This window comes from Salvelinus fontinalis, chromosome 2 (assembly GCF_029448725.1).
Source record: "Salvelinus fontinalis isolate EN_2023a chromosome 2, ASM2944872v1, whole genome shotgun sequence".
Taxonomy (NCBI): domain Eukaryota; kingdom Metazoa; phylum Chordata; class Actinopteri; order Salmoniformes; family Salmonidae; genus Salvelinus; species Salvelinus fontinalis.
The window spans coordinates 17,409,732-17,432,862 of record NC_074666.1 but is presented as its reverse complement, the minus strand read 5'-3'; the positions used below and the strand labels follow the sequence as shown (position 1 = coordinate 17,432,862).

Below are 23,131 nucleotides of genomic sequence, written 5' to 3'. Positions count from 1 at the left end.
TTTGGTCTTCAAATCAAATCCATAATCAAATTTAATTTCAAATAATTTATAAACCCAGGGTTGTTACTTGACCTATTAACAATCACCATTATATCAAAATGTATTGGCAATTCATTACACTATATTCCAAACTGTACCGCTGTAATTTTGAACATTCATGCCATTTGATTGAACAGTGTAGAGGAGAGGTAGGCTATCTTCTATGCATAATGATGTGAATGAACAACTTGTCAGAACACGCCATTCTTCATCATCACAGTTGAAGCCTTCTTGTATACCTCTGAGCGTCTAGCGGCTGTGACGTGAAAACGCATGGAATATTTCCTGTTGGCCAACACGTTTGCTGCTGTGCGGGGGAAGGTTTCCACAGCCTCAACGTCAAGTGGCAATATCGTTAAAAATATACATTTTTTGGTCTTATTTAATGTTAGGCATAACGTTAGCAGTGTGGTTTAGCTTATGGTTAGGTTTAAAATCACATTTTAAGATGAGAAATGTAAGAAATGGGCGGGGTTTATGACCTTGTGGTAACTAGTGACGACTGTGTTGGAGCTTGTTAGCTACCAACTAACTCAACTATAGGAGCTAGCTAACTAATGTTTACCGGTAAGTTTATAACACGTTTCCCATTGTTTAAATGATTTACTTAATAGTTTACAAGCAGGTTAAACCGATAAGAGTACGACAAAAAGATGACGTTTAAGTTAACGTTTTGTTTTGCAGTCAGCAAGCACAAACTTTTGGCGGATTGTTTTTGATTTATCCGTTACAAGTCAGCTGGAGCTACCCACCTCCAGAGATTCAGCTTGTTACTAGCCAGATAAACACATGCGTTCTTTACGATCAGTTTATGGTAGTGTAACTTGGATATCTGACAAGCTAAAATAAGAAACTAACTTTACAACATGTCAGTTTGTTTGACAGAATGACTTCCGGCCAAGGTAACGTTATCTTTTCTCCTGAGTCAACCGTCACTTCCTTGTTGGCTAGCTCCGGACACCTGAGAGGCACCCAAAGGGACAACGATCTGTCTCTCACCGGTATCAGATACCGGGACCGTGACTATGAATCGGCTACTGAGGCCCTGGAAGCCTACATTGCAGACTTTGACAGAAGCTTGCACACTTCTGAAACTTCTACCGGGAGACTGCAGCTCCAGAAAAGCCTGATAAGTTCTGCTCTGCCCAGAACTGAGTTCAGGAATAAAGATGGTAAAGATTTAGGTTTTTTGTCATCAATTATGAAATGCTTAACTTTTATTTGTCCAAGCTGTTTGAATATGGAGATAACACATAATACTTTTATCAAGTGGTGCTTGGATCTTAATTAATGTACAATAATTAGCCACTTTGATTGTATACTGTGATGGTGTATCATATAATAGTCTTGTTCATGGTTCCCAGTTCTTAGAGAGAGACTAACAGACAGGGAGCTGGATTTCCTGAATCTTCCTGTGGGTTCTGGTCACCGTGGAGCCTCAGACTGTATCAGCCTGACCACCGACGACCTGTTGGTGCTCCCCTGTGATGGCTCCCTACCCGTGACTCGCACCTCTGCCTTCCTCACCCAGTCTGGGGACTACCCCCTGGGGCAGAACTCCCACTCTAACTCCTGGTCCTCTAGGAGGCCTAGGCCTAACAGCAGCTCTCATATTAAACGCTGCCTGCACTACTCTGCCCCTCACAACACTCCTCACAAGCTGTACCAGTCCAGAGCTGGAACTCAAGCACAGGAAACCCAAAAGACAGAGCCCTTCACAGGCCCCAGAGTGAAGGGGAGCCTGTGGCCCCAGCCCCAGCATGGTCTCTACCACCAGACCACAGACTCCCCTGGCCCTTTCTCCCCCCACCATGACTACCCTCGCTGGCTGACCAGCCAAAAGTCTGAGATGGATTTCTCTGGGGTCACCAGCATTCCTGACCTGAAGTACCCCGCCTGGCTCCAGGAGTGTGACAATGTTCCCAAAGACATTCCCACCACTAATATAAACCTCTCAGAGTCTCATAAGAAGACACAGCATAGGGGCTGGGGCCCGACCCAGACCTTGCCCCCATCCCCTAGACCTCCCTCCTGGCTGGGCGAGCTGGAGGCTTCCTATGAGGAGCTAAAGGAAGGACAGAAGGACAGTAACGGCGGCCATCTTGAGGATGTCTCTGGTTCTGATGATGACAGGCAACGACTTCTCAGAGGAGAGGCTGATCACAGGACACTGAGGGAGTTTAGACTACATTTTTCAGAGCGGCTAGCTTTAGCTGCCGAGGGAGAACGGAGCACTGATTTCCACAAGGTCTCCGGAGGTATAACAAACATTCTGCATGTCTAAACAACACCCAGGGCCTGTATTCATTTGTCCAGACTTAGTCCTCAGTTTACAGTTACACTGGTATTTTCATGTATTGTAAAAGTTGCATAAGAGCTGTCCACTGTGTTTCTTCACAGATGATAAGATCGAGAGTTTGATCTCGAAGGCAGAGAAGGTCCTTAACTCTCCTTCGTTAGGCCTAAACACTAACAGCCAGCTGCAGAACTCACCGTCACTAGGCCTGACCAGCCAGCTGCAGAAGGACATGGGACACAGCCCTGGTGGCTCAGAGGATGTCCTAGAGGCTGATCGCTCTTGGGACAACCCTGTCATCACATTGTGAGTGCTAGACAAAATGGTGACACGTACGAATACAAAACAAAGCAGGATATGTTTTTGCAGAATCTACTTCGTAAACTCAACTATTATTGAGCTATAATTTCACAGAAAGCTTTGCTAAATTCTCTGCTTCTCTCCCTGCAGTAAATCTCCAGTGCCTGTAGGGGGAGCAGAAGACACACTGGTCACCACAGAGCCTCTGAGAGACAGGAAAGACGAGGTCTATACAAAATGCTCCTTGATGAGATGATTCCTTAGTCCATGTAAAGTTTTAACTAAGAATTCTGATTTGAGAGATGGATATATTGTACCTCAGAGCCATGTACTTGAATCCTAACCCCCCCCCCCATCTTCCATGTTGTGCCTGTGCAGGCTGCCTCAGGCTCATGTTCGTCGGGCTACAGCAGCAGGAAACACCCTGGTCCGGTGGAGGCCCTCAAACAAATGCTGTTTAGCCTTCAAGCCGTGGAGCAACAGGTCAGTCTGGAGACAGAAACGGAAGAAACCTTGGAGAATGGTTCAACGCCAACGTCGGAGGACGGCACACAACCACTGACGATAATGGTACTGAGAATGAGATGATGTGTAGATTTCAACTGGTTTCTAGTTAGCAATCTATTTTTCCTGACATAACTGATGTGAACCAGAGCAGTGATCCCATTGTCTGAATTACAGAGGTCAGATGACTATGACACTGCATTCGGTGGACAATCATTAAAGAGGTACAGTACTTACACAAATAGATATATTTAGTCTACGGTCTTATTCCAGATATATATATTTTTTTTAAAGACCCATGATAGTCGTTTTAATAACCATCTTGTTTTTGTTTTAGGGCCCTGCATCACCTTGGGAGATTGAAGAGTCTTGTTGAAGACTCAGCTGGTGTAAAAGCCACATCTCAGGAAGGGAAATACTCGTAGAAGACCAGCCATATCTTCCTAAGAGGACTTGCATCGTTGTGTTGGTTACGTGAAAATGGTCTGAAAAAGCAGAATGTCTCGGTCTTGATTTGGACGCTGAACATGGAGGGCCAAAACAAGTAAAATCTCAATGACAGGGGAATTTCAGTGTCTTGATTATTCAAGATCAGCACACAATTTTGTCCCCCATTAACTACTCTAATAGCCTAATGTTTGTATTGTATATCTCAAGTGCACATAACATCTAGTGAATTCAGTAACGCCTTATAAGCAGTAAGATCTCACAGAACCTGATTTAATAAAATGTACATTCACATTGACACGCTTATCTGTTTTTATATAGTGAATTTTAGAGAATCCAACGGTTCGGAAAACAGATTGTAAGATGAATAATTTCATTTGCATTGAGTTCTAAAGACAAGATTCATGGAGAGCAGAACATTATTGGTTATGCAGTGTGTTTACCAGACTTGATGTCCAGGTAACTAACTCATGGATCTGGTCCAGTACCCACAAAACATCTTGTTTAGGATCAGGTCCCAACTGATCCCAGATCGGGTCCCAACTGATCCCAGATCGGGTCCCAACTGATCCCAGATCGGGTCCCAACTGATCCCAGATCGGGTCCCAACTGATCCCAGATCGGGTCCCAACTGATCCCAGATCGGGTCCCAACTGATCCCAGATCGGGTCCCAACTGATCCCAGATCGGGTCCCAACTGATCCCAGATCAGCACTCCTACTCTGAGATGATACCGTTCAGACTAATGTGAAAGGAAGTGCATGAAGAAGATCACACCGGGATACTCTGACACGTCATTACTCACCCCAGGCTGCTTTTGATTTACCTACGTATCTCACTTCTGTTCTTGTCTGCATTGGCTTCCATATGCTGTAAGTTTGGATGATTCCAATGTTCTGAGATCTCTTGCCCATATTTGGGTCTAGTGAAGTATAACCGTATTCCATTGGTTGTTGATTTTTATCCCCCGACGCCAAAAGGATCCATAACGACAGGAGAAAACACTAATACAGGGCTATCTACAAATTATTTATTTTCATAATCCACAAGCGATTATACATACATGATTAAACAAACAGCCCTTGATCAGGAGTTGCAGTACTGCGTCAAAACTGAGAAAAGCAAGAAATGGTCCCACTTCTGCACGGTGTCGGCCCTAGGACAGGTGCATTGGCATCTCAAGTTTTTCCTCACGGTTCAAATTCTCACAACAACCAGTTCAGATTTTATAGGCACAACTTCTGTACTACATCAAATATAACATGGACTGAACCCCACTTGCAGGTAAGGAAAGAGTTGATGTTATTCTGATTATTAATATCCTATTATGACTTTCTGAAGCCCTGTTTCATCCATGATATGTTGTGGACTGCCTTAGGTCAGTACAAAGTATTAAATTTATTTAAGACGTACGCTACTGTAGAATACATCGGCTTCAATAGTGTGATGCTGCGATAAAATGCTTCCCTCCAATGAGGAACCCTCCCCTCGAGGCCTTTAAATTCGACCAATCAGGATTTCTGTGCCAGTAACGTGCTGAGTTTGATCTTTCCGTCCATGGATGCGGTGAGGCAGGTGCCACAGTCCATGGCAGAGCACCAGTCCACTGTGACCACAGGGGCCTTGTGGCCCCCCAACGGTAGAACCCTCTCCAGACCGCTATCACTGGAGCTGTTCAGCTGGTGAAGAGAAGAGAGACACACACACACAGAGAGAGAGAGACTTAGTCAGGGCAACAGCAAAAACTCCCTTTCCTTGTTCGCACTCACGCTTGTCGATAGCTACTTTTAAAATCGAGGAAAAATATACTGACGTCTTAAAGATGGAATCCCCTAGTAAACACCAGGAACATTTATTATTGTTTTGTTTATGAAAGGAGGAGGAGCCTTTAGGTAAAACAAATGTGTAGTACACACACAGCCCTGCTCTTTCCGGCATGCAGTGATGTGCGATGATGTCAGAGGGAAAACAAGTTTGCTGTTTGAAGTATCGTCTGTTGTTGTTGAAATACATGGCGGTTTCACCACTCTGTATTCCAGCTTTAAGACGGACTAAGAGTGTCTGCTAAATGACTTGTGTAAATGTCGTGTTGGTGCCGTATTTACTACACACAGATATTCTGCTTATTGTGAGTGGGAGAGGCTCCACTGGCCCATCACTAACACACATCCCCTGCATGACATCCAGTCTTAATGAGATCTCTGTTCACTTCACAGCAGAGACTATAATATAACGGTTCACAGCCTCGGGAGCAGCTGACGTTCCATTACTCATGGTGTTAAATTCATGTGGTAGTCGACAAATAATAGGTTTCACTCTCAATGCAGGATATTTTTGTATTAGTGATGGGTGAACAGCCACACACACACACACACAATCCCAATAGCCTTCCACTTAGCCTCCATTTTGAGCGATCCTGCGAGCCGTATGAAGTGGGAGTGTCCTAATTCAACTTTGAGCGATCCTGCGAGCCGTATGAAGTGGGAGTGTCCTAATTCAACTTTGCGTGATCCTGCGAGCCGTATGAAGTGGGAGTGTCCTAATTCAACTTTCAGCGATCCTGCGAGCCGTATTAAGTGGGAGTGTCCTAATTCAACTCTGAGCGAGGCGTAGGGCCTTTTCCGCCCTCTAGTTGGCCCTCCAAACTAAGCGAATCGAGTTGCTGACTTCCTACCGAGTGGTACTCAAAACTCCCATGAAGCTCTGCGACCCAAGGCTGGAAAAATTGGATACCACCGATCTAGCATGCTCCGAACGTCTGTGTGTAACAGATGTCAGAAAAATAAACCTGGTTAAAACTGTACATATAGTAAGTTTATATTTTGCATTTGTGAAATTATTTTGATGTGATATGGAAGTAAAAGGGTTTTATGTTTCTATAATCGTATCGTAAAATTGAGAATCGACTGACGTTTTGATGGCTGTTTTGGCTGTCAGCGCCTCCCTCTAACCATAACATATAAAGGTTCTTGAATGTTAATAACGGCTCGCCTACAATCTTTAAAAAAGTCAAATTGCAGCCGTGTTTTTATCTCGATATCAAATCATTTCTAGGTAACAACTAAGTACCTTACTGTCAATTAAAATGCTTCTTTGCAAAGAGAAATTTCCTAGGACCGTTTGGGAGTGGTCTTATTGGTTGAGGGGGAAACTGAAAACTAGTCGTTATTGGCAGAGAGGTTTGGAACTCTTTCTTATTGGTCTGTTAACTAATTTACCACATTGTGATGTCACCATCCAGGCCAAAACTCCATTCCACCAAAACAGGCAGAAATTTCAGCCGATCTTTTCAAACAGCTCTTACACTAAAAGGGCATTATAATTTTTACAATTTCACAGTACTATTTCAAACTCATAGTAGAAATATACACTGGCCAATTTATTAGGTACACCCATCTAGTACCAGGTCGGACCCCCGCCCCCACTTGCCTCCAGAACAGCTTGATGTCTTTGGGGAATGGAAACGTTGCTAAAATGGTATCAAGGGACCTAATGTATGCAAGGAAAACATTCCCCACAGCATTACACCACCGCCATCAGCCTGTACTGTTGACACCAGTCAGGATGGGGCCATGGACTAATGCTGCTTAGTGCTCAGGCCATCCGCATGACGCAACAGGAACTGGGATTCGTCGGCCCAGGTAATGTTTTTCCTCTCCTCAATTGTCCAGTGTTGGTAATCGTGTGCCCACTGGAGCCTCTTCTTCTAGGTTTTTAGCTGATAGGAGTGGAACCCGGTGTGGTCGTCTGCTGCAATAGCCAATCCGTGACGAGGACGAGTTGTACTGCACCGTTATTTGCCTGTTTGTGGCTCGCCTGTTAGCTTGGGATCTACCCGCGTCTTCATTGCTGAGCTGACTCCAGCAGCGGCTTCGTCGTCAAGTTCGGCTCCTTTCCCTCTCTCTGGATCTGACGGGACACTGCCTGCTGTGGGAGGTCTGGACCTATCGCCGGGAGCTGTGGGCCTATGCTATCCTGCTTCTCATGGGCCCATGAAAGGTGTGAGGGGCAGGAATGGGCGGACTTCTCCTTCCCCGGGCCGTTCAATGGTGAGAAATGTCTCAGTCCCTGGAGCAAAAACGTTGTGCTATCCAGGAGCAAGAGTACAGGACATCAATAAGCTGCTCCCAAACATTATAAACCTGCATCAGGACATCAATAAGCTGCTCCCAAACATTATAAACCTGCATCAGGACATCAATAAGCTGCTCCCAAACATTATAAACCTGCATCAGGACATCAATAAGCTGCTCCCAAACATTATAAACCTGCATCAGGACATCAATAAGCTGCTCCCAAACATTATAAACCTGCATCAGGACATCAATAAGCTGCTCCCAAACATTATAAACCTGCATCAGGACATCAATAAGCTGCTCCCAAACATTATAAACCTGCATCAGGACATCAATAAGCTGCTCCCAAACATTATAAACCTGCATCAGGACATCAATAAGCTGCTCCCAAACATTATAAACCTGCATCAGGACATCAATAAGCTGCTCCCAAACATTATAAACCTGCATCAGGACATCAATAAGCTGCTCCCAAACACTTTAAACCTGCATCAGAAAATGTAGTCGATCATAGTTCATGTGGGATTCAATGACATTTTGAAGGGCAGCTCAGAACAACTAAAGATGGATTTTAAAGAACTGATTGGGTCTCTGTTTGACACCAACAAACATCCCATAATATCTGGACCTCTGCTCTCCCTAAATGGTGGCATTGAACGGTTCAGCAGACTTTTAGCCCTCCGTAACTGGCTACGAGACTATTGCAGCTCTGTGGGTGGAACATTTAGTGAACATTTTGATACCTTCTGGACACAAAGCTTGTTTTATAAGGAGGACGGGATCCACCCAAATCATTTGGGTTCCTGGATCCTTTCACAGCATTATAAGGCTGCGTTGATACAATGACTCATCAAATGACCCAATCTCAGCTCAGTTAATCCCTACCGTTGTGTCGCTGAGTTGCCACAATGCTTCAGCAAATGTACATTATCCCAGGGGGTGTTGGAAGACACAATGTAAGTAACCTAATTTATGTCCCTCTAACTGCCCTGAATGCCTCTGTCGATCCTATAGCTATTGTACGCAGTGTTCATGTGCCTATGAACCAGACTTATACTGTTAGCACTGAGGTGGTGTGCCCAAGCAGGAAGTCCACTGTGTGCAGCTCACCCTGTTAGCACTGAGGTGGTGTGCCCAAGCAGGAAGTCCACTGTGTGCAGCTCACCCTGTTAGCACTGAGGTGGTGTGCCCAAGCAGGAAGTCCACTGTGTGCAGCTCACCCTGTTAGCACTGAGGTGGTGTGCCCAAGTAGGAAGTCCACTGTGTGCAGCTCACCCTGTTAGCACTGAGGTGGTGTGCCCAAGCAGGAAGTCCACTGCGTGCAGCTCACCCTGTTAGCACTGAGGTGGTGTGCCCAAGCAGGAAGTCCACTGTGTGCAGCTCACCCTGTTAGCACTGAGGTGGTGTGCCCAAGCAGGAAGTCCACTGCGTGCAGCTCACCCTGTTAGCACTGAGGTGGTGTGTCCTAGTAGGAAGTCCACTGCGTGCAGCTCACCCTGTTAGCACTGAGGTGGTGTGCCCAAGCAGGAAGTCCACTGTGTGCAGCTCACCCTGTTAGCACTGAGGTGGTGTGCCCAAGCAGGAAGTCCACTGTGTGCAGCTCACCCTGTTAGCACTGAGGTGGTGTGCCCAAGCAGGAAGTCCACTGTGTGCAGCTCACCCTGTTAGCACTGAGGTGGTGTGCCCAAGCAGGAAGTCCACTGTGTGCAGCTCACCCTGTTAGCACTGAGGTGGTGTGCCCAAGCAGGAAGTCCACTGTGTGCAGCTCACCCTGTTAGCACTGAGGTGGTGTGCCCAAGCAGGAAGTCCACTGCGTGCAGCTCACCCTGTTAGCACTGAGGTGGTGTGCCCAAGCAGGAAGTCCACTGCGTGCAGCTCACCCTGTTAGCACTGAGGTGGTGTGCCCAAGCAGGAAGTCCACTGTGTGCAGCTCACCCTGTTAGCACTGAGGTGGTGTGCCCAAGCAGGAAGTCCACTGCGTGCAGCTCACCCTGTTAGCACTGAGGTGGTGTGCCCAAGTAGGAAGTCCACTGTGTGCAGCTCACCCTGTTAGCACTGAGGCGGTGTGCCCAAGCAGGAAGTCCACTGTGTGCAGCTCACCCTGTTAGCACTGAGGCGGTGTGCCCAAGCAGGAAGTCCACTGTGTGCAGCTCACCCTGTTAGCACTGAGGCGGTGTGCCCAAGCAGGAAGTCCACTGCGTGCAGCTCACCCTGTTAGCACTGAGGTGGTGTGCCCAAGCAGGAAGTCCACTGTGTGCAGCTCACCCTGTTAGCACTGAGGTGGTGTGCCCAAGCAGGAAGTCCACTGTGTGCAGCTCACCCTGTTAGCACTGAGGTGGTGTGCCCAAGCAGGAAGTCCACTGTGTGCAGCTCACCCTGTTAGCACTGAGGTGGTGTGCCCAAGCAGGAAGTCCACTGCGTGCAGCTCACCCTGTTATCACTGAGGTGGTGTGCCCAAGCAGGAAGTCCACTGTGTGCAGCTCACCCTGTTAGCACTGAGGTGGTGTGCCCAAGTAGGAAGTCCACTGTGTGCAGCTCACCCTGTTAGCACTGAGGTGGTGTGCCCAAGCAGGAAGTCCACTGTGTGCAGCTCACCCTGCACTAACATCAATAACATGAGCATGTCTACTTCTGCTAAACTTCCCAGTAAAGCAATGAAAACAATCAAGTATCCCAGAAGTGCAAAAAAAATTGCCCACGTAAAACATATCTAGCTTAAGAAGGTTAATGAAATCCATAGTTTGCTAGTAACAGATGACATTCATATTCTGACAATCTCTGAAACTCACTTAGATAATACCTTTGATGATACAGTGGTAGTAATACATGGTTATAACATCTACAGAAAAGACAGGAATGCCAAAAGTGGAGGTGTTGTCGTTTATATTCAGAACCACATTCCTGTAAAGCTTAGAGACGATCTCATGTTAAATACTGTTGAAGTAATATGGCTACAGGTTCATCTGCCTCACCTAAAGCCCATTCTGGTGGGAAGCTACTCTAGACCACAAAGTGATAACAGTCAGTATCTAGATAACATGTGATTGATAATGCATGTGATATCAACAGAGAGGTATATTTTCTGGATGATTACAATATTGACTGGCTTTCATCAAGCTGCCCACTCAAGATAAAGCTTCAAACTGGTACCAGTGCCTGCAACCTGGTTCAGGTTATCAGTCAACCTACCAGGGTCGTTACAAACAGCACAGGAATGAAATCATCAACATGTATTGATCACATCTTTACTAAAGCTGCAGAAATGTGCTTTAAAGCAGTATCCAGATCCATAGGATGTAGTGATCACAATATAGTAGCCATATCTAGGAAAACCAAAGTTCCAAAGGCTGAGCCTAATATAGTGTATAAGAGGTCATACAATACGTTTTGTAGTGATTCATATGTTGTTGATGTGAAGAATATCTGCTGGTCTGTGGTGTGTAATGAGGAGCAACCAGACGCTGCACTTGACACATTTATGAAATAGTTTATTCCAGTTGCTAATAAGCACGCACCCACTAAGAAAATGACCTTTAAAACTGTTAAATCCTTGTGGATTGATGAGTAATTTAAACATTGTATGGTTAAGAGGGATGAGGCAAAAGGAATGGCAAATAAAACTGTCTGCACAACCGATTGGCCAATGTGAGAAGTCATGTGACTAAACTAAATAAAAAAGAAGAAGAAACTTTACTATGAAACAAAGATAAATTATATAAAGAATGATGGTAAAAAAGCTTTGGAGCACCTTAAATTAAATTCTGGGCAAAAAAGGCAAACTCTGCTCCTTCACTCATTGAATCAGATGGCTCATTCATCACAAAACCCACTGATATTGCCAATTATTTTAATGATTTTGTTCATTGGCAAGATTAGCAAACTTAGGTATGACATGCCAGCAACAAACTCTGACACTACACATCCAAGTATAACTGATCAAATTATGAAAGACAAGCATTGTAGTTTTGAATTCCGTAAAGTGAGTGAGGAAGTAGTGTTTTTTTTTTGTTTGTATTGTTGTCTATCAAGCCACCGGGGTCTGACAACTTGGATGGAAAATTACTGAGGATATTAGCAGACAATATTGCCACATCTTCAATCTAAGCCTACTAGAAAGGGTGTGCCCTCAGGCCTGGAGGGAAGCGAAAGTAAAAAAATAATAATAATAATAGTAAAGCCCCCTTTACTGGCTCAAATAGCTGAACAATCAGCCTCTTACCTATCCTTAGAAAACATTTGGAGATAATTGTGTTTGACCAGATACAATGTTATTTTACTGTAAACAAATTGACAAAAGACGTTCAGCACGGTTATAGGGAAAGACATTCAACAAGCACAGCACTGACACAAATGACTGATGATTGGCTGAGAGAAATTTATGATAAAATTATTGTGGGGGCTGTTTTGTTAGACTTCAGTGCGGCTTCTGACATTATCGATCGTAGTCTGCTGCTGGAAAAACGTATGTGTTATGGCTTTACACCCCCTGCTATAATGTGTTATGGCTTTACACCCCCTGCTATAACGTGTTATGGCTTTACACCTCTTGCTATAACGTGTTAAGGCTTTACACCCCCTGCTATAATGTGTTATGGCTTTACACCCCCTGCTATATTGTGTTATGGCTTTACACCCCCTGCTATAATGTGGATAAAGAGTTACCTGTCTAACAGAACACAGAGGGTGTTCTTTAATGGAAGCCTCTCAAATATAATCCAGGTAGAATCAGGAATTCCCCAGGGCAGCTGTCTAGGCCCCTTACTACAATTTTTACTAATGACATGCCACTGACTTTGAGTAAAGCCAGAGTGTCTATGTATGCGGATGACTCAACACTATACACGGCAGCTACTACAGCGACTGAAATGACTGCAACACTTAACAAAGAGCTGCAGTTAGTTTCAGAATTGGTGGCAAGGAATAAGTTAGTCATAAATGTGAAAAGTGTTATGAAATGTAATGTCATGTCATATTTAAAATTGTTGACTAGTAATGTAGCTGTGGCTCAATGTGGACTAGTAGTGTAGCTGTGGCTCAATGTGGACTAGTAGTGTAGCTGTGGCTCAATGTGGACTAGTAGTGTAGCTGTGGCTCAATGTGGACTAGTAGTGTAGCTGTGGCTCAATGTGGACTAGTAGTGTAGCTGTGGCTCAATGTGGACTAGTAGTGTAGCTGTGGCTCAATGTGGACTAGTAGTGTAGCTGTGGCTCAATGTGGACTAGTAGTGTAGCTGTCGCTCAATGTGGACTAGTAGTGTAGCTGTGGCTCAATGTGGACTAGTAGTGTAGCTGTGGTTCAATGTGGACTAGTAGTGTAGCTGTGGCTCAATGTGGACTAGTAATGTAGCTGTGGCTCAATGTGGACTAGTAATGTAGCTGTGGCTCAATGTGGACTAGTAATGTAGCTGTGGCTCAATGTGGACTAGTAGTGTAGCTGTGGCTCAATGTGGACTAGTAGTGTAGCTGTGGTTCAATGTGGACTAGTAATGTAACTGTGGTTCAATGTGGACTAGTAATGTAGCTGTGGTTCAATGTGGACTAGTAATGTAGCTGTGGCTCAACGTGGACTAGTAATGTAGCTGTGGCTCAATGTGGACTAGTAGTGTAGCTGTGGCTCAACGTGGACTAGTAGTGTAGCTGTGGCTCAATGTGGACTAGTAGTGTAGCTGTGGTTCAATATGTTACGGCCAAGGGGTGTATTCATTAGTCTGTTTCTGTAGCAAAAAGTTTCGCAATGAAAAACGTTTACTCCCCGTTTGCTTCCGTTTGGTTCCAAGTGAAAACACCACAGAAGAGCAGGGTCCACCCTTGCAAAGCACCTTCTGACCTCATCTCCTCCACATCTCCCGAACTGTTTTTGTATCTACATACATAACATGTAGATACAAAAACATGCATAATGTATCTATGCATAATGCATAATGTATCTTTTATGCATGTATGTATCTACATACATGCATAAAAATTAAGTTTAAATTTTTTTTTTTTTATCATAATAATTGTGTTTCTCAAACCTTTCCTTGGGGACCTTCAGCTGTTCCATGTATTTTATATTTTCCAGAGCAGGCACACCTGATTCAACTTGTCAACTAATCATCAAGCCCTTGACTAGGTCAGTCATGTGAGATAATTCAGGGCTACAACACAAAATTGTGAAACATCTGGGGGTCCTTGAGGTTGAGGTTTGAGAGGCATTGCTCTAAAACAGCCTTACCTTTAGGTTTTTATTAAACATTTCGTAATTTTTGTCCTAAATGACACCCTATTCCCTACATAGTACACTACTACCCCTATGGGCCCTGGTCAAAAGTAGTGTACTATATAGGGAATAGGGTTCCATAGGGCTCTGGTCTAAAGTAGTGTACTATAGAGGGAATAGGGTTCAATAGGGCTCTGGTCCAAAGTAGTGTACTATAAAGGGAAAAGGGTTCCATTTGGGACGCAAACAAAAAATAAAACGGTTCATTAAAAAAAACCTCGAAGCAGCCTTACCCTGTAGATGAGTCCTCCGTTGTTGGAGCAGGTGAGGACATGTTGTCCCTCAGAGTCGAAGGCGAACAGTCGTCCACGTGGCACCTGGACCTGCTTGTACCCACTGTAGCCAGACAGGACAAAGGGCCCCGTGGCATCCTGGGGCAGGGAGTTCTCTGACTGCTTCACTCCACACCGGTGGATGTTCCACTGGATAAACTGGAACAGATGTCATTACAGGGATTACCATGACTACCATGTTACTACAGGCTCACTACCATGTTACTACCATGTTACTGCAGTCTCACTACCATGTTACAACAGTCTCACCACCTGACTACCATGTTACTACAGTCTCAATACCGTCTCACTACCATGTTACTACAGTCTCACTACCACCTGACTACCATGTTACTATAGTCTCACTACCATGTTACTACCATGTTACTATAGTGTCACTACCATGTTACTACCATGTTACTACAGTCTCACTACTATGTTACTAACATGTTACTACAGTCTCACTACCATGTGACTACAGTCTCGCTACCATGTTACTATAGTCTCACTACCATGTTACTACCATGTTACTACAGTCTCACTACCATGTTACTACCATGTTACTACAGTCTCACTACCATGTTACTACCATGTTACTACAGTCTCACTACCATGTGACTACAGTCTCGCTACCATGTTACTACCATGTTACTACAGTCTCACTACCACCTGACTACCATGTTACTACAGTCTCACTACCATGTTACTACAGTCTCACTACCATGTTACTACAGTCTCACTACCATGTTACTACAGTCTCACTACCATGTTACTACAGTCTCACTACCATGTTACTACCATGTTACTACAGTCTCACTACCATGTTACTACAGTCTCACTACCATGTTACTACAGTCTCACTACCATGTTACTACCATGTTACTACAGTCTCACTACCATGTTACTACAGTCTCACTACCATATTACTAAAGTCTCGCTACCATGTTACTAAAGTCTCGCTACCATGTTACTAAAGTCTCGCTACCATGTTACTACAGTCTCGCTACCATGTTACTACAGTCTCACTACCATGTTACTACAGTCTCACTACTATGTTACTACAGTCTCACTACCATGTTACTACAGTCTCACTACCATGTTACTACAGTCTCACTACCATGTTACTACAGTCTCACTACCATGTTACTACAGTCTCACTACTATGTTACTACAGTCTCACTACCATGTTACTACCATGTTACTACAGTCTCACTACCATGTTACTACAGTCTCACTACCGTGTTACTACAGTCTCACTACCATGTTACTACAGTCTCACTACCATGTTACTACAGTCTCACTACCATGTTACTACCATGTTACTACAGTCTCAATACCATGTTATTACCATGTTACTACAGTCTCACTACCATGTTACTACAGTCTCACTACCATGTTACTACAGTCTCACTACCATGTTACTACCATGTTACTACAGTCTCACTACCTGACTACCATGTTACTACAGTCTCACTACCATGTTACTACAGTCTCACTACCATGTTACTACAGTCTCACTACCATGTTACTACCATGTTACTACCATGTTACTACAGTCTCACTACCATGTTACTACAGTCTCACTACCATGTTAATACAGTCTCACTACCATGTTACTACAGTCTCACTACCATGTTACTACCATGTTACTACAGTCTCACTACCATGTTACTACAGTCTCACTACCATGTTACACCCTGGTTCGAATTCAGGTTGTATCACAACTGCCTGTGATTGGGAGTCCCATAGGGCGGTGCAAAATTGGCCCAGCGTCGTCCGGGTTTGGCCGGTGTAGGCCGTCATTGTAAATAAGAATTTGTTCTCAACTGACTTGTCTAGTTAAATAAAAGTTAAATATATATATATTTACCTTTTATTTATATATATATCTTTTTTTTTTTAAACAACCGTGTTAGTAGCATGTTACTAATGTCTTATGACCTTAGTTCAGTTACCTTGCCGTCCTCTCCGATACTGAACACGGTATTCTCATCATAGCTGAACTCAACACTGTACACCTCGCCATCGTGGGCCCTCCAGCTCATAGCACAGTCATAACGCTGCATGTCTAGAGCGAATAGGGAGATAAGCACATGTTATAACAGCTCATAGCACAGTCATAACGCTGCATGTCTAGAGCGAATAGGGAGATAAGCACATGTTATAACTGCTCATAGCACAGTCATAACGCTGCATGTCTAGAGAGAATAGGGGGATAAGCACATGTTATAACAGCTCATAGCACAGTCATAACGCTGCATGTCTAGAGAGAATAGGGAGATAAGCACATGTTATAACTGCTCATAGCACAGTCATAACGCTGCATGTCTAGAGCGAATAGGAAGATAAGCACGTTATAATAGCTCATAGCACAGTCATAACGCTGCATGTCTAGAGAGAATAGGGAGATAAGCACATGTTATAACTGCTCATAGCACAGTCATAACGCTGCATGTCTAGAGAGAATAGGGGGATAAGCACATGTTATAACTGCTCATAGCACAGTCATAACGCTGCATGTCTAGAGAGAATAGGGGGATAAGCACATGTTATAACAGCTCATAGCACAGTCATAACGCTGCATGTCTAGAGAGAATAGGGGGATAAGCACATGTTATAACTGCTCATAGCACAGTCATAACGCTGCATGTCTAGAGAGAATAGGGGGATAAGCACATGTTATAACTGCTCATAGCACAGTCATAACGCTGCATGTCTAGAGAGAATAGGGGGATAAGCACATGTTATAACAGCTCATAGCACAGTCATAACGCTGCATGTCTAGAGAGAATAGGGAGATAAGCACATGTTATAACAGCTCATAGCACAGTCATAATGCTGCATGTCTGGAAAATAGAGAGACATGTTATAACAGCTCATAGCACAGTCATAACGCTGCATGTCTAGAGAGAATAGGGAGATAAGCACATGTTATAACAGCTCATAGCACAGTCATAATGCTGCATGTCTGGAAAATAGAGAGACATGTTATAACAGCTCATAGCACAGTCATAACGCTGCATGTCTGGAAAATAGAGACATGTTATAACAGCTCATAGTACAATCATAGCGCTGGATGTCAGAAGAGGAGGGGCGGTAAGAACATGTTATAACCGCTCATAGCACAGCCATAGCGATGCACGTCTGGAGGACAGAGAGAAAATAGAGGCACATGTTAACACGCATAGAAATATTATTATTAGAACAGCAATCTCCATTGAAGTCAATGAGGGGCATTTTTCATTCTAGTAATTCTATATTCACAGCCTCCTCTTCACTCAGAGACCTCATTGCAGTCAGCTATGTCAACTCCCGAGATCTAGTTATTAGTGCCTACAGTATGTCAAGCATTATAATGCATTATGAATAAACTATTCATAGGAGAAGTGTTCCCACATCATCTATTTCACCTCACACATCAAATATCCATGAAGCACAAGTCAACAGAATGAGTGAGAGTAAATACATTACCGAACAGTCTAATTACTCCGTCAACAGCTCCCGTGACCAGTAGGTTTCCGTTGTGGTTGAAGGATGTACAGTTGATGGCTACTGGACCAGGCTCCAGAGAGAACTGAAGCTAAAGGACGATGGGATAGGACATGGAGATATCACATGGTTCGGTGAGGAGAAATACACGAGGCTATAGGGCTTTCACTTCAGATGGGTAGAGTATACATGTAACAGATTTCTATAATATATAGTACATATCTAGAAATTGTATCTATAATATAATATTTACGTATATATAACTGTGATGCATTTCGACAATGTTTTAGCAAAATAAAGTTCCTGATCTCAGAAAAATACCATCAACTTTAAACTATAACTGCAAGCAACACTGGTGAATGAGAGAAATAATAGAAATTATCCTCCTCTACAAGGACTTGGGTGTTTGAGTGACATCATACAAGTGTTTGGGTGACATTGTACACGTGTTCGGGTGACATAGTACACGTGTCCGGGCGACATAGTACACGTGTCCGGGCGACATAGTACACGTGTTTGGGTGACGTGTTTCCTACAGCAGTACCTGCTGTTTGACAGTCTTGGTGTCCCAGAGCAGCAGGTGTCCAGAGACAGAGGGGGGATTGAGGAGCCGTGGTACTGTCTCTGTCACACTCCCAGAGCGCCCAGGCCCAGCGTGTGCTGCTGCAGAACACACAAAGGACGTCCCACTGGGGCTACAGGCGAGGGACAGGATCCTACACAACACCACACAGGAACAGGACAGGAGACACCAGACAGTTCAGTCAGTAGTACAGTAATGCCTTCCATTATTAAACCTCCTCAGGGTGGTTCACCAGACATATTAAAGATGGAGAATCTCCATAGAATTGTTGTTATTGTCCAGGACAAGGCTTAATCTGTGTCTGGGAATCCACCCTTCTGATGAGACATGAATACTTCTGCTACAGATATCCATTATTCCAACCATGATGCTTTGTCAAATCACTCTGAATAAGAGGCACTGAGCTTACCGTGGATGAGTGTCATCTATGGCCATCTCATACAGGTTCTTCTTAGCCTCCGTGTCGTACAGCCTCACCGTGCCCACACCACTGCCCAGTAACAGCTAGAAAAAGGACGCAAGACCAAAGACCGTATTACTGATGGGGGTTTCCACTTTCACACCTCACCCTGGAAACAGTCAGAGACCAGGGTGCTGAGGACTGAGGATGCCATAACTACCTCATGTAAACATAGACCTGACCTGTTCGTTAGGCACCCAATGCGAAGTAAACAGACGGAAACAGGAAGGGCAAACTGGGACTTATCCAATAAGAAATGTTTGTTTTTGCTATGATGTACCCTAATGAACATCATAACCCCGATGTGCTGTGTTGAGGTCAAAGGTCATACCAGTCTGTCAGGCTTGGTGGCCCACTCCAGAGACAGCACAGGGTTAGAGAAGCTGTGTTAAGGTCAGAGGTCATTCCAGTCTGTCAGGCTTGGTGGCCCACTCCAGAGACAGCACAGGGTTAGAGAAGCTGTGTTGAGGTCAGAGGTCATTCCAGTCTGTCAGGCTTGGTGGCCCACTCCAGAGACAGCACAGGGTTAGAGAAGCTGTGTTGAGCTCAGAGGTCATACCAGTCTGTCAGGCTTTGCGGCCCACTCCAGAGACAGCACAGGGTTAGAGAAGCTGTGTTGAGGTCAAAGGTCATACCAGTCTGTCAGGCTTGGTGGCCCACTCCAGAGACAGCACAGGGTTAGAGAAGCTGTGTTGAGGTCATACCAGTCTGTCAGGCTTGGCAGCCCACTCCAGAGACAGCACAGGGTTAGAGAAGCTGTGTTAAGGTCAAAGGTCATACCAGTCTGTCAGGCTTGGTGGCCCACTCCAGGAGACAGCACAGGGTTAGAGAAGCTGTGTTGAGGTCAGAGGTCATACCAGTCTGTCAGGCTTGGTGGCCCACTCCAGAGACAGCACAGGGTTAGAGAAGCTGTGTTGAGGTCAGAGGTCATACCAGTCTGTCAGGCTTGGTGGCCCACTCCAGAGACAGCACAGGGTTAGAGAAGCTGTGTTAAGGTCAGAGCCCCCTTGTGTGGCCGTAATGCCACCTAAAAATATGCCCTTGGGCTGGACATAATTCCTTTCTCCCAGCTGCCAATCGCCGTGCTCCGAACCTCCCACTCACATGACTCTCTCAGATATCTCAATTCTTATTAGCCAATGCCTGTCACATGATCGGGTCCTTCTCACAGGCATCTCAGCTCCGAAGTAGGGCTACTAGTGAAGACAAGACACATCGGGGTACAACCAACGGTGTGGGTCCTTACGCTTCGTTCACAGCGTCGTCGCGCAAAATGGTCCTCAGCATCAGCTGGATACGTTTACAACAAAAGTTCAACATTCACCTTCTGCTCCCATTTCTGTCAAGCCGTCTACGCAGACAGTTTGATAAATCCAACGTTACTCACCACACAGAACGCACGGCAACTGCCTCTGCAACGCAAACGCAGCGTTTCTGTCACGTTCTGACCTTTAGTTCCTTTGTTTTGTCTTTATTTAGTATGGTCAGGGCGTGAGTTGGGCTGGGCTGTCTGTGTGTGTTTTTCTATGTTGGGGTTTTGTGTTCAGCCTGGTATGATTCTCAATCAGTGGCAGCTGTCAATCGTTGTCCCTGATTGAGAATCATACTTAGGTAGCCTGGGTTTCACTTTTGGTTTGTGGGTGTTTGTCTTCCGTGTCAGTGTTTGTCGCCACACGGTACTGTTTCGTTTGATCATCGCTTATTGTTTTGTTTAGTGTTCTGAGTTTGAATTAAAAATCATCATGAACACTTACCACGCTGCGCTTTGGTCCGATCCGACAATCGTTACAGATTCATTGGAAAGGGATGTCATTCTGGTGTACCAAAAAACGTAATGATGCTATCGGTGTGTTCGAAGCGTTATCGTTCCGCGCGAGAAATAAATATTCCATAAAATACTCTGGGACAATAAAATCACAAATTAAGGCAGCCGATGCACATTAAAAATGTCAACGTTTAAAAGCAATGAGGCTGATGGAGAAGATTCCAACGTTTAGATTAAAATGTTGATAAACTATAAGGCTATTTCTTCACGTTATACGCGCAGCAAAGGCTGTAAGCGGGAACGTTCCCGAAATGCGTGGGGTGTTAATATGACAAATGTCTTTGGCTGCTGGACAACAAAAGAAAGTTGAAAACATGAGAGAAATACTGGTTTCAATGACATATGAGGAAGTGTTTATAAAATAATCACCCTTTAATATTCCTACGTTTGGAAACACCGTAAAAGTTGTCTCATATTTTTACCCTGCAAAAAAAAGTTCGCCCAGGTTTTAAACAATTACGTTTATGGTTAAATAGTTTCAAAATGTTGACTGCCTCCGTTCAGATGGTGATGTTGTGGTGATGTTGTGGTGATGTTGTGGCGATGTTGTAGTGATGTTACGGCGTTGTGGCGATGTTGTAGTGATGTTGTAGTGATGTTGTAGTGATGTTGTGGCGATGTTGTAGTGATGTTGTAGTGATGTTGTAGTGATGTTGTGGCGATGTTGTAGTGATGTTGTAGTGATGTTGTGGCGATGTTGTAGCGATGTTGCGGCGATGTTGCGGTGATGTTGTGGCGATGTTGTGGCGATGTTGTGGCGATGTTGCGGCGATGTTGCGGCGATGTTGTAGTGATGTTGTAGTGATGTTGTGGCGATGTTGTGGCGATGTTGTGGCGATGTTGTGGCGATGTTGTAGTGATGTTGTAGCGATGTTGTGGCGATGTTGTGGCGATGTTGTGGCGATGTTGTGGCGATGTTGTGGCGATGTTGCGGTGATATTGCGGTGATGTTTGCGGCGATGTTGCGGCGATGTTGTGGCGATGTTGTGGCGATGTTGTGGCGATGTTGTGGCGATGTTGTGGCGATGTTGCGGCGATATTACGGCTCACAACAAATAACAGCGCTTCAAGTATGACAGAATCAAGCTTTTAGACGATAATATTAATTATCCTACAGTATATTTGTTAAACATGACTGGCGTTTAGCCTATAAACAAACTGTACCAATACCATAGGCTACCACCTATACTTCAACACGTAGAATCATTATTTATGGACGTTTACATACACTTATATTTTTCATTACAGAATAGCTACTGTTTTTGGCTTTCAAATCAATTTAATTTGCTATTTGGGTTATGGACTTGGTGCCCTAGCAGAGGCCCTTGGTGCCCTAGCAGAGGCCCTTGGTGCCCTAGCAGAGGCCCTTGGTTCCCTAGCATATACCCTTGGTTCCCTAGCAGAGGCCCTCGGTGCCCTAGCATATACCCTTGGTGCCCTAGCAGAGGTCCTTGGTGCCCTAGCAGAGGCCCTTGTTGCCCTGGAAAGATGATTGACTACCTCTTGAAGGCCAAATGGCCTTGCCCCTAAAAATCACAAAATTCCAGGCCTAGATGAGGTCAGAGGTCATACCAGTCTGTCAGGCTTGGTGGCCCACTCCAGGGACAGCAGAGGGGACTTGGACATGATGGTGGCCTTGGTCTGCATGATGGGGTTGAAGGACCACACCTTGATGACCCCGTCCACGTCCAAACTGGCTACTCTCCTCCCTGAACAGTCCACCCTGGGACCGGAGACAGGAGAAACAGTGAATATACATGACAGAGCTGGACCTACTCTCCTCCCTGAGCAGTCCACCCTGGGACCGGAGACAGGAGAAACAGTGAATATACATGACGGAGCTGGACCTACTCTCCTCCCTGAGCAGTCCACCCTGGGACCGGAGACAGGAGAGACAGTGAATATACATGACAGAACTGGACCTACTCTCCTCCCTGAGCAGTCCACCCTGGGACCGGAGACAGGAGAAACAGTGAATATACATGACAGAACTGGACCTACTCTCCTCCCTGAGCAGTCCACCCTGGGACCGGAGACAGGAGAAACAGTGAATATACATGATGGAACTGGACCTACTCTCCTCCCTGAGCAGCCCACCCTGGGACCGGAGACAGGAGAAACAGTGAATATACATGACAGAGCTGGACCTACTCTCCTCCCTGAGCAGTCCACCCTGGGACCGGAGACAGGAGAGACAGTGAATATACATGATGGAACTGGACCTACTCTCCTCCCTGAGCAGTCCACCCTGGGACCGGAGACAGGAGAGACAGTGAATATACATGATGGAACTGGACCTACTCTCCTCCCTGAGCAGTCCACCCTGGGACCGGAGACAGGAGAAACAGTGAATATACATGACGGAACTGAACCTCATTAATACCCTTTTCATAATGTTGAACCGTCCCGTGTTGTGTCTTTTATTTGACCGGGTCAGTTGACTTAGAACACATTCTCATTTACAGCAACGACCTGGGGATTAGTTACAGGGATGAATGAGCCAATTGGAAGCTGGGGATGATTAGGTGACCGTGATGTTATGAGGGACAGATTGGGAATTTATCCAGGACACCAGGGTTAAC

The 23,131-nt window shown here is 45.0% G+C and overlaps 2 protein-coding genes across 7 annotated transcripts in view; one reads left to right on the top strand and one right to left on the bottom strand.

Moving 5' to 3' along the window:
- The first annotated feature begins 309 nt into the window (after window positions 1-309).
- On the top strand, window positions 310-3,884 carry c2h18orf54 (chromosome 2 C18orf54 homolog). Of its 3 annotated transcripts, XM_055865233.1 has the most exons (8): window positions 310-606; window positions 913-1,211; window positions 1,404-2,297; window positions 2,440-2,641; window positions 2,786-2,861; window positions 3,014-3,205; window positions 3,317-3,363; window positions 3,477-3,884. In XM_055865233.1, the coding sequence occupies exons 2-8, from the start codon at window positions 926-928 to the stop codon at window positions 3,562-3,564; spliced, it is 1,785 nt and encodes a 594-aa protein (XP_055721208.1). In that variant the 5' UTR covers window positions 310-606; window positions 913-925; the 3' UTR covers window positions 3,565-3,884. The 3 variants fall into 3 exon arrangements, with proteins under 3 accessions (XP_055721208.1, XP_055721217.1, XP_055721227.1); XM_055865242.1 differs by having other exon boundaries at window positions 310-1,211; XM_055865252.1 differs by lacking the exons at window positions 3,317-3,363; window positions 3,477-3,884 and having other exon boundaries at window positions 2,786-2,904; window positions 3,014-3,104.
- Window positions 3,885-4,602: 718 nt separating this feature from the next.
- Window positions 4,603-23,131, bottom strand: part of wdr91 (WD repeat domain 91) — a 38,351-nt gene continuing 19,822 nt past the window's right edge. Inside the window, exons 10-17 of one of the 4 annotated variants that reach the window (XM_055865213.1) lie at window positions 22,472-22,497; window positions 22,122-22,246; window positions 18,674-18,768; window positions 18,226-18,397; window positions 17,664-17,772; window positions 16,148-16,260; window positions 14,154-14,351; window positions 4,603-5,265 (exon numbers count right to left, since the gene is read on the bottom strand). In XM_055865213.1, the coding sequence (XP_055721188.1) occupies window positions 5,098-5,265; window positions 14,154-14,351; window positions 16,148-16,260; window positions 17,664-17,772; window positions 18,226-18,397; window positions 18,674-18,768; window positions 22,122-22,246; window positions 22,472-22,497 (1,006 nt within the window). In that variant the 3' untranslated portion in view covers window positions 4,603-5,097. The other 3 variants (XM_055865205.1, XM_055865197.1, XM_055865222.1) reach the window with 3 other exon arrangements.